The sequence below is a fragment of the Tinamus guttatus genome, unplaced genomic scaffold, assembly GCF_059628265.1.
Source record: "Tinamus guttatus ecotype Peru unplaced genomic scaffold, ASM5962826v1 Tinamus_guttatus_pri_ptg000134l, whole genome shotgun sequence".
Taxonomy (NCBI): domain Eukaryota; kingdom Metazoa; phylum Chordata; class Aves; order Tinamiformes; family Tinamidae; genus Tinamus; species Tinamus guttatus.
The window spans coordinates 261,019-275,614 of record NW_028288668.1 but is presented as its reverse complement, the minus strand read 5'-3'; the positions used below and the strand labels follow the sequence as shown (position 1 = coordinate 275,614).

Genomic DNA, 14,596 nt, shown 5'->3' with positions numbered 1-14,596 from the left:
AAACAAGTGACTTAGCTCATATAATGCTAAATTATGCATATGAATATTCGTTAATACTTGTTCATGCCTAAAAGCTGTTAAGAAATACTGAATGTGTGCTAACAACTGTGTACTTCACTTTTTAAAAAAATCCTTCCATTTCTATTTCTTTTCATGAATGCCGTGCACATGGATGTGTGTGTAGTGTTTGTGCGGTTGCATGGACACGGTGACTAGAAAAATCTGAAAAATAGAAAAAAGTAAGTTGGAATTACATTTGGCTTCACATACTTTACATCAGCCCAGTGTCACTTAGATATTTGTGATTTTCTTGTCATGCCTATTTGCTTTAAGATGCATCTGAAGGCAAGATTTTCTGCTTCTGACTGTTGGGAGAGAACTATGTCTGCTGGTGTGGAGGAGACCTGCTTTCCATATGGTGTCTCTCCACTTTCTTTTCACTTATTCTAGTTCTGTTTGGTGTCTTTATACTTTCATCTCTTGCTTATATTTACTTTAGTTATTTTTCACAGAATCACAGAATGGTTAAGGTTGGAAAGGACCTCTAGAGATCATCTAGTCCAACCCCCCTGCTCCAGCAGGCACACCTAGAACACGTGGCACAGGGTGGCATCCAGGTGGGTTTGGAAGATCTCCAGAGAAGGAGACTCCACAACCTCTCTGGGCAGCCTGTTCCAGGGCTCTGTCACCCTCACAGCAAAGAAGTTCTTCCTCACATGGAGATTCCTCCTGTACTTACGTATTTTCTGTGTGTATCCTCCTGTACTTTTGTATTTTCTGTATGTACCCACTTGTACCTCCCTTTGCTTTGACCATCCCGTTAGATACAAACCTGACATTAAGCTCTAAGGTGGGTTGGCTGAAATTTCTGAAAACAACATATAGCCTCCTTTCTGAGTGTCTAAGATGTGTTTAATTTTCAAAATAATGGTGATATTGTGCCTTTTTTCACCACTTGTGATTTATTGAATTAAATTCTAACTGTCAGTTCTCTAATACCGGAGAGAACTACATCTATATTAGAGTCTGACCGCAGGACCCTCTGTTGCAGAAAGCAAGATTCAATAATCCAAGTAGAATTTGTGAAGCATTTTCAGATCTTTGCTGAAAGGCTGTATGTTAAGCAGGAAGCATCAATAATTAATAAGATGATGTGCTTTTGGAAAGCAGATTTTAAAATCAGAAGAAGAAATATAGCATCTGAATAAATTTCTTAGCTTAGTTACCTGCACTTATTCTAAAACATTATTTTATCTAACACTTTGGCCATTCAAACCTTCAGGTAACCTCACTTTATGAACTGCATAACCAGAGAAAGAATAAGAAATATTTCTTACTTAACTCCTGCTATATAAGTTTCAATTTTGAAGAACATTCTGATATGCTAAATATTCTGTTTGTTCTTGTACTTCTGCATATACTGTGTCCCTCATAATTTCTGCTCTGGTCTAAGTAAAATTTTTAATTTTACTCAAGCAGTGTGGAAGAGTCGGCTGGAGCAGACCTGTGCACTAACCTTTGGAATATAGCTGGGCATTCTGGAATTATAAAATAATGGGGATTCATGGATGCTAACAAGGAATTGGGCAATTAAACTGTACACTAAGTCACTATCATTTAAAGAAGCATCAATGTCTATATGATATAGTGCCTCATTTTCTTTCACTGCCTCTATCAATTTTTCCTATTTCTACTTTTCTCAGTACTAGAAATGTTTGCTTATCATAAGAAAAGGTATAACATCTTCCAGCACTAAGACAAAAGGCTCACACCTAGCTCACTGAGCTGTGAATTTCCATCTCTGCTTTATCCCTGACAAGTGTTTCAATAATATTCTTGTTTGTTTTCTTTCAAAAGCCTTTGCACTGTGCCATGTTCCACCTATTTGAAAGAGATTTTTGTCAGTCTAGGTGAAACAATTTCATTTTCCTTTTTTGGACTGTTCATCAAAGCTTACCTCTCCTGTACCCCAAACTTGATAATAACTGGCTAGTGGATTGTGAATTTTTCCCAGATTGGTCAAGTATTTGAATTTTTTAAATATATGTTTAGACCCTTTCAGTTTGATCTACTTGTTTACTTTATCTGTGCTCAGTATTAAACCCTTTGAAGGAAAGACTGACCTTTAGCAAGGTATGTATTTGTACAGAACGTAATGTAAAGTTGCTCTTACTCATTTGCTCTTTAAGTGCAACCTCCAGAAAAAAAAATAATGAAATTAAATCATCTTAATTCAAGGCTGAATGAATCTAGTCAGTCCAAATCAGATGAAGTCAGAGAAATCACACTGCCTGTTAGTGCTTGTTTTCAGTGATTTATCTCCCTTCTCAGTGGCTCAGAGAGATTTCATGTTGCTCAGTCCAGAATTAAGAATGTAAATTCAGAAAGCATTAGACGTATTAAAGTTTTAATAATATTTTGAAACTTAACTCTAAGGCTATTATTTTCATTTTAGTTGCATTCAGTGGAACTTTTTAGAACAATTTCACATATTTATGGTGCTGGGAGAAGCTATAGACCAGGAACACGTAAGACAGCTAAATGTGCTGACCTTATTATCAAATTCCTAACTGAAGCTGCAAGTGTTTGAATGATGAGTGCAAACGGGCTAATTAAGGAGCAAGAACAGGTCACTAGCAAAGCTGGTAATCATAATGCCAGGACCCTCAGTGGTACTGAAAAATCATACTTCCCAGTCCCTGAACCAGAAGTATAGATAGAAAAAGACACTGTGATGCAGAGGATATACTCAGAATCTAATATATTTGTCTGACTCTGTGGAGGTCCTGAAAAGCTAAATTATTTTCCCAGGGAGCATAAAGTAATCAAATGAATGAAACTGCTTTCCTATCTCTTCAAATTTATTCTGTTTTGTTGCTATAGTCCTCTACTGTCAGATACTCCTCAGTTGTTTTTCATGGCAGAACACATTTTAAAATCTTTTATATTTGTCGGTGCTGTTGGAACTATACCAAGCATTTGTCCTGAAGGCAGTGTTCAACCTACTAAGTAGGTAGGTGGGGATTGGGACCGCATATAGGCAGCCAATAAAGCAGGATCTGAAGGCCTGTTTGAGAAAATGCTATAGGAAAGAAGAGTTTATTAAGAACTCAGAAAACTTCTGCTGTAAAGGGAGTGCATAGAGGAAGGATGGGTTCCAGTGGAGCGAAACTGCTCAGGCTTTAAAAATTAAAAAGGAAAGCTATAAAAGCATTCTTCAGATTGGGTAACCTAGCAGGTTGAGAAGAACATGTGGCTCAGCATGATGTACTGTGAAGGGAGGATGTGGAAACACCCTCACTGTGGGGATGGGACAGCAGTCTGTAAGATTAAAGAGAAACTTTCAAAGATCAGTGTAGAAATACCTTCAGTTAAGGACAATATATGAAAGTATTTGGGTCAAATGTGTATTTGTCTCCTTTAAAATGTTAGAAACTTAAGAAACTGGCCTGGTCATAAGTCACGATCAATGGGAGAGCAGAATAAGTGATACAAGCAAATGTTAAAAAAAAAAAATGAAGCCAGCCATCTGCATGGAAGTATGACGGAATATCTCTGTAAATCATGGCATTTTGGTTAGTACTTCATACTCTAAATAAATGCCATGATGGAGGGTGAAGCAGGAATTCAGTATTTAGGGTGTGACTCATCTCAGCTACCACTCAGTTAGTCTTCCTAGGCTGTCTTTATAGTTAATAGAGAGAATAGATGCTTTTAAAGAGTGATTCCTTTGCCCTTAATGCGGTGGTCTAAAATCAGACAATGAATTACATCCTAAAAGCACTGCCTTTTCACTGATTTTAAAGGAAGCAAAGTAAGTAACTCATACAGATGTCCACAGTGTAGAAGTATAAATTTAGGTGAATGAATAATAATTTAAATGTTTAGTCATTGCATCGTGCTCCACAGAAGTTACAAAAAGTCAAGTGACATGAGATGATTGTCAGACACCCTTCAAACCCTTACCAGAGCAGCAAGTCAGAAAACCCAGAAGGGGAAAAAAAGCTCCTAGTTTAGATCTGAGCTGTAGACCGGAACTGGTTCCAGATGTAAATATAGAAAGCCACAAACCAAACACAAACCCAGATCCCTTGATAAGAGCAAAATAATTCACAGCAGTATATAATGTAAAGAATGGAGCTATATAAAAAATGAGGCAGTTTAGCTGAAATGAAATAACAAATGACAGCTCTGTCTGTAAATCTCATCAGGGAGATTTTTTTTGCATTAAAGGCACATATCACAGGCAACATTGTGAAGAAAGGCTGAAGAAAGACCAAAAATCCCAGCATAGGTAAACTGCAGAGTAAGAGGCAATATTATAAGTAAAAAGATAGTTTTCCCATAAGCTAAAGTCACATTAGAATGATTAAAATAGAGAAGAGATCACATTCTGTGAATTTGAGCAAAATATAAAATTAAGATAAGGCACAACAAAAAGTATTCTGAAGAACTGCTCAGTAAAAAGTCTCATTTTGATTTATGTGAGTGCGACTGTAGTTTCTCCTGGTTTAGTTTGATTCTGCCTTTCCTAAAGGCTTTGATCTGTGGCTTTATAACAATGGAATTATGACAGAGTCTCTAAATATTATTCAGACAAAGATAACTCTGAGGGGATTTTGGCTCTTAGTGCCTCTGTCCAGACCTTTGAATGATCTTCAGTTTCACTTGCAGTCAAATAAGAACTTATTATTACTATTGTTATTATTGTTTACTATGGCTCTTTCTAGCAGTTTCATAAATGCAAGGAAGGGAATGGAAAAAAGAAAGACATCTTAAGTATCCTCATCTTTGTAAGCAAAGCAGGAAGGAACCACTGTTATTCAAAATGAAGTTTCATTTTTTTTCCCCCTTTATTTTTAAGCGTCATTTGTAATAGTCTCTTAATATGTCATTTGGGTAATTACAGGATTTATTTTAAAAGTATTGCTTAAATGGGAGCTGCCATAATTACACAGACCTGAAGCTTTTGTAGATGTAAATTATTGACTATGGTCCTAATAAAATGCAGACTGTCAGAAGTGTCCCAAGTCGTTGAGTTAATGACCTCAGGTCAGGAGGCTTTTCAGAAGTATAATTAATGTCTCTAGCTGAAGCTATAGCTGTAGTTCCAGTGGAGACTAATATCACTGTATTAGGACATGGATGAACTGTGATGTCAAGTCATATTTAAAACCTTGCTAAAACCCTTGTGTAATTTCTCTTGATGAGAATTGTCTCCTGATCTGTTGCATTTAAAAAAAAAAATCCTTTCTTGGTCATTTTTTTTTTAGGCAAATAGATGCTTGAGCGGCTCACTGTTTATAAAAAGTGCTAGTGGTGGCTCTGCTCACTGTGCTAATCAGGATAGCATTTACATTGCTTTGCAATGCATGGGCCAGTCACCCACTGCTAGATTTGGTAGGATATATTTTGGGTGAGAGAAGGGGAGACATGTCTTGTCCAGATGCACTTTTCCTCCTAGGAATGTGGCAAGATGCAACTTTTAAAGCTGAAGGATGTGCCATCAAGCACTCCATGCCAGAGGGGAGCAAGGGCCTGATCTGCTCACGATGGCCTGACTGGGGCTCACAGGGAGGCAGGATACAGTACTCTACTGGGTCTATTGGGTTTTTCCATCTCCTATTAAAATCTCTGAATCCTATGGGCATTGAAGCTTCTTTCTCAGAAGTTTCTATTAGATATATAGTCCTATATGTTTTCTTGAACAAATTCGCTCTAATATATTCAATTAGATGTTAAGAACCTTAAGACACTCAAGACGTGCTTATGTCGAATTGTTTCAATAGCACATATATGTGTACAATCCTTTCCTGTCTTAGGATTTTTTTTGTGGTGGTGCCTTAACCTTCTATCTGGTCACAGGCAGTAACGACAGAATGATATAGTCATTCTGCTATATTTACAAAATATCACAAAGGGTTAAAAACTCAGGATTTCCCTTTTCCCCAGATTCCCACAGATGCTTCTTTCTCAGTCATGCCAGAAATGGACTGCTAGCACTGCTGAATTTAAATAATCCTCAAGGTACTGGAGCTAATAGAGCCAGACTTCCAATGCATTTGTGCATCATGGTTGCCTGACTTTTAAGTTATATTTTACGAGGAGTGCAGGTTGGCTGCACCTCATGCTACATGTCTGAAAGAGAAAAAAAAAAGGAAGAAGGAGACTGGAGGAGAAGGAGATCATGACTCCTGGGAGAAGCTTGAATATGTGCCATTTAGATGTTAGAAAACTTGTGAATGAGAGAAATCTTGACCAAAAAGAAAGAAATTTGTGCGTTATGAATAGGCCATTGATTCTAGTTTAGTTTTTCATGTAGTTGCAGCTTCCACAATGTTTTCCAAAACCCATATGAGTTCAGGGACACTTAAGATGTTGAGTTGATGGTACAGCCTTTCATCTAGTACAGGCACTTAAAGAGTGCACAGATAGATACTTTTCTGTTTTCTGTATCTGTGGATTTTCACAAAATAGTTTGGAACATCTATATCTACCTATATCTACAGTGTCAGCTGAAACTGTGAGTAGTGTCAAAAGTCAGTAGTAAGGGATGAATGTATTCAGCGTGATGCTGTGTGTCCTGGCTAAAATTAGTGCTGGTTGGTGAGGAAACAAACATCTATTTTATTCTTTGAATAAATCCAAGCATTTTAAGTGAGCAGTGTTTTCAGTGTAAGTTGACTAGTTTCTGTCTTTTTCTCTTTGGCCCTAGAATTTGTGCAACCTTTTGTTCATTTTTACTGGAAGTTTGCACCTTAACAACTTTTTTGACAGCTATGAATCTTACAGACTTCCATGATTCTGCCCTGATGAAATTAGAAGTAGGAGGTCCCTTTGTAGCAGATGTAGCTGGTCAGCAAACAGAGGAATATGTTGTGGTACAAATCAGCCAGACTGAAGATACTGGATCAAGAAGGAGACGCCAGCAGCAGGTGATGGTCTTCAAAATTTTCTTTCACTCTTTCTGAGATGTGTTTCAGCACTTGCATCTCCACCACCATTGGGTGGGATTGCAGGTAGTGCCTTTCCCTAATGCGAAAAATATATCAACGTCAGCTTTAGAAACAGTATTAAGATAATAATGAAGATGCATTTTATTTCATCTTTCTAAGATTCTCTTTAGCTTCTTGTATCAAAAATTTTGTCAGATTTAAGCCTCTGACCTCACACTTGCCATAGATATTCTTGTGGTCAAAATTGGCAAAATTTCAAAAGACTTTTTGAAAGGGAAAAAACAAGTGTGAAGTGCCTTTTTGCACTTGCTGAAATACATTTTCAAATTTTCAAATGATGCATTTTTTTTCTCAAACATGTCACACCTAATGGCTTTATTTCCCTAAAGATTTTTCTTCTTATTATTATTGTTGATGTGGTCTGCAACAACTTCCTGCTGCTCTGCCCCAGAGAATTCAGGGACGGAGGAAGAGCTTTTGTGATGTGTCCTTGTGCATCTAAGAAACATCAAACTAAGCTTCCTCACTGAATAAGTAACAGTTTTACAAGCAAATATCTGCCTCTATCTCTGTATGTGTGAGTTAGCCTATTTTTTTCTGCCAGTGGCAGAAAAGGACCATTTCAGCTGGACAGCTGGACCATTTCAGAAGTATTCCCACCATTGTCCTCAGCAGGACCAGTGTCACAGCACAGCAAACAACACTGTAATGACATTTTTTTTTTCTTAAACCACCCATCCCACTGATGAGAAAACACAGGTAAATTGTGCTTGTGGTAGTGACGCCCAGGGAGCTTCCTGCTGCTGTGGGATAACTGGAGCACAATTTGCTCCAGCAACCCATCACCTGCAGGCACAGCAGTGGCAGGTCCTCCTATGCTCAAAGCAATAGCCAGAATACCCTACCCTCTATCTACAGAACTCAGATGTTTCTGTTCATCATGTTCTAAATTAGCGAGTCAAGATGTTTTTATGCACTTTTTAGGATACAGGATGAGGACAGGAATGAGAATTTAGGCTACAATTAACTGAGTTTTAACTATCTCCAAGTGCTTTTTCATTAAAAAAAGATGCAGTCTTTGGATCTGCATTTGAAGACTTTGTTTGGCTAAACTTGCCTGAATAGCAGTAAGTGTCACCGGCAAGGATACAACTAAGTGTAAATTTTCAGAAAATTTTCATGAAGAACAAATTTTACTATCTGTTCATCTTCACATCTAGGGGTAGGAGGCTGTTTCGAGACCTCTCATCCTCTTTATCTCCTGTACATTATCTTTTTCCCGGTAGTCTTTGGAAATGAACCATACTGTTGTCTCTAAGAGTAAATTTCCCTATGGTTTAGAGGATGTGTCTGTCAAGACAAGGCTGGCCGCGGGAGCATGGTTGAGCCATGCTATAAAAGCTTTGCTCTGATGGACTTTAACTCCCTTTTGTTTGAGGTGATTTGAATTTAAGAGGAAATATTTTAGAACGACAGGGGCACCGCAGAGAGCCCAGAGGAGGGTCAGGGTAAGGTCTGTAGAATTTGTGGCATTGTTCAGAGAGAGCTGTGCAGACACCAGGGACTGTCTCTGACATACCCACTCAAGTGGAAAGGGTTTAAACTGGGATGTGCTAAAATGTTTGTCCACAAAGTTTCTCCTAAAAACATAGAAGATAGAAAAAAAAAAAAACAGGTATTAAAAACACAGAAGACACAGAGTCTTATATCACATTTGATAATTTTTGTTATTATTACCAAATTTTACTCTGTTGCAGGTTGTGTACAACTGGTCACTACCCATAAGTTCAAGAAGAAATCATCAAATCATCACAACTAGAACCTTTGAGATACTGAACAGGTTGGCTGATAGACTGGGAAATGATCTGTCAAAATAGTAGTTTGCATAGATGTGACTGTAATGGAAAAATAAAATATTTTGAAAAGAATCTATCACTGCCTTCTGCAGGCAGTGGGGCAGGAAAGCATGACCTTTCCTTTGATTTTTAAAAGTATCTCCAAGACTGGTTTGTACTTGAGTTAGTTACATTCCAGAAAATACTATCTAGAGGGGTAGAGTTAAAATATTTGAAAAAGTTGCTTACAATTTTTTAAAAAAATATGTGTGTATATACTTATTAGGGTATAAATAAAACTAAAAATGTTTCATTTCATAAGGAAGCAAAACTTCCCTTTCTTTCTCCAGAGGCACCATCTTTGTAAACATTCAAGCTTTCCTACCAGAGCCGGGGAGTGTCCCTCTCTCTGTGAAGTACCAATACCTGCATGCAAGTATAGAAACACAAGTAACAATTGCATCCATCATCTTAGGAGGTGTCTACGTCCTGATTATACTGGAAGTAAGTTACATTTTGTGCTTTGATTTTATTTTTCCCCTTCACTGTAAATGCAACAGGGACAGTATCATCCTGGGATTTTAATGTACTCTCTCTGATTCTTTGCTGTACGATCAGCACTCCTAATATCATGAACAAAATTCTCAGATATGCTTGAGGAAATTGTCCTGAATTGCAACCAATTCTGGCAAGTTATACTAGCATTAGAACAGTTCTTGAGTATCTTTCTATTAGGACATCTCAATGTTTTTGTATTTTTAAAAAGATTATAGCTTGGCTGGGAGTGTAAAAGCAGAACTTGGTTAAAAATGTGAGGAAAGTCTTGGCTTAAAAACTAATTAAAATAGCTGACAAACATGTAGAAGAAAAAGTATGTTTTGGATTTTTCTTTTCTATGACACCTCAAAAAGCAAACTTTAAATTTAGTGTACTTTTTAAAAGGTTAACCTGAACATGCTTTTTAATATGAGTGACATTTAGTATTTCTCTTCCCATATTCTTTAAAGAGGAAATGGAGTCAGAGATAACATCAAGAAGTCAAGGGACAGTGAACTTTAGACATATATTACAACCTCATTCCAAAGCCTTGAGGTATCATACCCAACTAAAAGGCCTCACGTCAGTAATGAAGGCGGAAAACATGTCGGAAATAGCACAGGGCTCCAATAGGCTTCCTTAAACTGAAAGCAATTACCGTCTGATTATCTTAAAATAAGAAGGAGATAGAAGGGTACATCTCTTTTTATTCACATGAGCACACACAGCCTCAATAAATTATCTCAATAGAATTGCATCTGATTTACACTAGTGGAGAGAAATAACTCAAGTCTATAAGGTTCTTCATAATAATTGTGTCTAGCATGCTCATTATTCTTCTGTATCCCTTATCTACTTTAAGCTTTTCATCCTGTTATCCTCCAAAATGGTAAATAAGATAGTCGAACATCTCCTAATCAAATGTCAATAATAGATGCATACAACTTGATAGATGCTTCAGACATTTAGATTACACGGTTCAGGAGTGGTGATTTATTTATAGGGCTAAAACTGTCTCTATGTACCATATAAATGGGCAAAGAGGGTGGAGGGGAACTGGATTGGATTTTGATTTAAATGTATATATGCATGCAGCAGAACACCAAATAATCTTAATACTTTTTAATGCAGCTTTTATTTTCAAAGAAAACTACATAATCCTTTAGCAATTGCAAAAATATGAGGTTACTAATGTATGTAATGGATGAGGTTTTACGCCTGCGTCACAGAAAGCCATTTTGGAGCAATCCATAACCCAAGGGAACTATAGGGACTAAAGCCTGGCTGTTGTTTGACTCCTTCATGGATCCCTTCCATGACATGGATGTTAATACTCTTAAAATATGTAACAGTGGCCCACCTTACATGAAGTATTTAAAACTTCGGTTGCCTGAAGTCCTGATTTCTCAACATATATCTGCTATCCCATTAGTAGTTATCACTGTCACAGAAATCAATTGCTGTTTTTGCTGCAGGACTGATCTCTCATGGATTTTCATTTTCTGTGCTGCTGCTCCTTTTATCAGTCTTTTATATTTTTCTGCTTTACTCAGTATCATTAGCAAAGCAGCATCAGGCAGTGTGGACATCCCAGACAGTTTTAGACCAGTGTGTTCACGTTGCCTTGTAACAATGAAGAGAGAAGAAGCGTTTTATCTGTTTCAGCTCCTAATAGCAATGCCAAGGTTGCCTTCCAGGTCCTTTTCCTTGAACAGGATACCCAGATCTTGTGTCTCTGACCTTGGCCACTCCATACTTTTCATCTTTAATCCTTCCCTCTCATTCTCCACATGCCCTTTGCTACCTCAGTCACCGCAGGCAGTAGAGCAAGCTGCAAAAGTTTCTGCTTCCTGCAGATATGGGAGCAAATTATGTGAAGTACACTGATGAAGTAAGAGATTCATATTGAAAAATGAAATATATTTGTTGTGAATACACCTTCCTACCAGTGTAAAGATACAGGGTAAATTCTGTCCTGAAGCAGCTGTTTGTATCTATATTGACATCAAATTTCTAGGAGCACAATGCAGGTCAATCACCAGTTCTTGTAGGTTTTATTGTCTTAAGATGTTCTGGTCTTCAGAAGACATGTTTAGCCATGGAATCTAGTTTCTTCAAGCATTTGTTTTAAGTTTTATTTCTTTTAATAAGATTCCATGTTATGTATACTATAAAATACGTGTATCTTTCCTTTAAGGGAAGATTCCCCTTTTTCTTCTTTATTTTTCTATTAATTTCTTTCATGTGCTTAAGACAAACAATATATGTTGCTTTAGTTCACTGTGCTATTCTGACCCTGAAAATCTTGGTATATTTCCTTTAACTCTCTTTATGTAGACATTTCTAATTTACCTTGAAATCTATTTTTTTTTCTTTCTTTCTTTTTCTTTTTTTTTTCTTTTTTTCTCAGGTACCCATCCTTTCCTTCAGCCCTCTCATAGATTCTCCTGAAATCGATTTTTCTTCAAATACTGATCAGTGACCTCTTTACAGTTTTCTATTCCCTTCTGCTCTCCTGGAAAAGAAAGGTTAAAAAGCCTTTTTGTTGTTGTCGTTTCTGTTTATAAATTTTTGGTTTTGTGTATGTTTAAAAAAGGAAGATATGTGTCAGATTCCCTTTGTTATCTTAGTTTTGCCATCCACCTCCAGGATTACTAAGGAATGTAGGTAAGATGGGTTATAAATAAGCTTTAACATTGGTCTTTGGACATCTGGTATAAGGTGTGGATTTTGTTGGGAGTTTTGCACTGATGTTGATATGATGTACTGAATTAGTTCACAATATATTTCGAGATAGACCCTTTTTGATCTTGATGCTCAAAAAGTGTTGTCTCTTTTGACTGACATTTTGAAAAAAAAATCTAACCTAATATCTTAGAAAATTTATACTGTTTGAATTTCGAGCTGCTAGAATGAAGATACATGGATCAGAAAAATATGTTTTCTGTGTTTTCTTTGATTTCTATTCTTTTTCCATCAAAGCCTTTTTCTATGTGTATAATTAAAACAATAATTTACACCCTATTCACTCAAATTCAATAAGCAGTGGTGTATGATTGCTTCTGGTCGTATAGCATAATCAAGGAAAAGTGGCATGGGTAAAATCTCTCTGTTTCCGCTTTGCAATATGTTAAGATAGCTTTGACTTTTCTTTTCCCTTTCTACGTGTATTAGTCATGCCATGACTACTGGGATAATATGCTGATTATATTGAAAATAAATGTTTCTACATCTGAAAATATTTGTCAATGTTATAAATATTTTATTATATTTTGGAAAGTTTTGCAAATTAGTAAAAATCTTATTAGCTGTGTATTTGTGGCTACACTGGAGCTATACCACATAAAATACATAAGAAGGTATGTTTAACTTAGGTATTTATTATTTAAAAAAGCAATCATTAACCTGAATGAATTATTTATTGTGTGTCCTTGTGCAAAATTTTCCTTTAATAATATATTTGTTTTCTTCTGTGAATTAAAATGGAGTGTTAACTGCTTATGGTATTTAAATATGCCAGAAGAAACAAATATGAAAGTAATTGTCTTTAAAAAAGTATTTTACAAAGGATTTTCTCCAATTAGAAATAAAATGCAGAACAGTCTTGAAAGTGCAAGAGCTGGTCTTAAAAGCTCTAGCTTTTTACTTTGTGAAGCATGGGCTTATAATCACAATTTTTATTACTTTAATGGAATGGAGACTGTCACTTTCTTTCCATATTACACTTTCATTATTAACTATTTTAAATTATGAATAAGCATCCCTTAAGTTTAATTTCTTTAAATCAATGTAGAGTGATTTTTAATAGCCTCTAACCAGCAGAAATTAGTTACATACAGTAAAATTTTTACAGATTAGACTGTGTGGTTTATTCTGTCCATTCGTCTTGCGCTGTGGCCTGGCTGAGCCAGGGTATCCTTGCAGGAAGTATTTTTGCAAATGAAATATGATGTTTGTTATTACTACAGTCTGTGCTCACACAGTCCACTTTTTGCTTATTTCCAGTAGTATCACTATCTATTTGCACAGAAAAAAATATGCAGCGGAGAGGGAATGTTATAAAATATAATAATGAGTAATTGCAACAGGCTGATGTTGAGGGAGAATTTTCCCAGTGACTAAAGCTGTAGAAACCAGTGATCAACTTACTGTCAGCCATGCTGACATGGTTTCTCAATTCCTGTCCATTCTCATATTGATCTTTGTTTAAATATAGACAGAGGGTGGATTAGAGTGTTCCACCTTCACATTTATTCTAGCAAAAGATTGGTAGCAAATGGACAGAAGAAAATCTATTGCCTCTATTGGAAAAGATGTGTGACAAAGAAAATCATAGCTGCTGCTCTCCCTGGCTTTTGTGGAAAAGAACATATCCCTGCTGCTTTTATTTCCAGCCATGCTATGATGGAAAAATTGTGAAGAGGAATTAAAACAGCGCTTTATCCGATGGCAGAAAATTAGGGGCACATTATCAGTACAAACCATCTCATCTCTTTGGTAAAGAATTTGAGCTGTACTTCACAGGGCAAGATAAAAGGTTGCCCTTGCCCGCACTGCTGCCCGGTGGTGGGAAGGAGCAGAGGAACTCAAGATTAGGGCAGATACGGAAAGCCAGTATATAGGAGTGCCTGCCAGCTTCCAGCAGTGCAAAAATGCTCTCCCGAGCCAGAGCTAGTACTTTCTTGTCCTTCCTTGAGACACATTTGCTCCTGGTTGGAGGACAGAAGAGACCGCCTTGATAATCTCCATCACCTGCTATGGAGATGGAACCAAAAACCAGAGCCCGGAGTCCAAACGTTCCAGCCCTAGATGGGCATTGCACATCTATGTTGCAAACTCTGTCAGATGCATGGACCCTGAGTCCAGTGTGCAACCTCAAACATGAAATCCATGAGAAACATCCAGCTTGAGAGTAGTCAATCTGTTAAATATCTCCATTCTCCTCTTAGTAAGAAAGAGGCATTTTGGAATTCACAGGTCATTTTCTATGTTTAATCTGGCATAGGTTGGAAAATCGGCTCCTTTGGGTTGCATGCTTCCCAGGAGTTCTCCCATCCTTCCAGTGGCTCTCTTTTGACATCCCCATAATCCTAAGGCATTGTTACTATTTGAACATCTTCTTTTTCTTTCCTTCTTTTTTTTTTTTCTATTTTCTTACAGCTCAAAATGTGGAATATTATGAGGACTGTCTTGCAGTCCACACAAATCATGTGTTTTAAGACATGAAACTGAGGATGGACATGGGGAATGCCATCAAGGCATGTGGGG

The 14,596-nt window shown here is 36.9% G+C and overlaps 1 protein-coding gene across 1 annotated transcript in view; it reads left to right on the top strand.

Annotated features, from left to right (window-relative positions):
- Positions 1–14,596, top strand: part of OCA2 (OCA2 melanosomal transmembrane protein) — a 162,946-nt gene that overhangs the window by 30,583 nt on the left and 117,767 nt on the right. Inside the window, exons 6-8 of the mRNA XM_010222642.2 lie at positions 6,778–6,935; positions 8,714–8,796; positions 9,142–9,295. Coding sequence (XP_010220944.2) covers positions 6,778–6,935; positions 8,714–8,796; positions 9,142–9,295 — 395 coding nt within the window. The remainder of the gene's footprint in view (positions 1–6,777; positions 6,936–8,713; positions 8,797–9,141; positions 9,296–14,596) is intronic.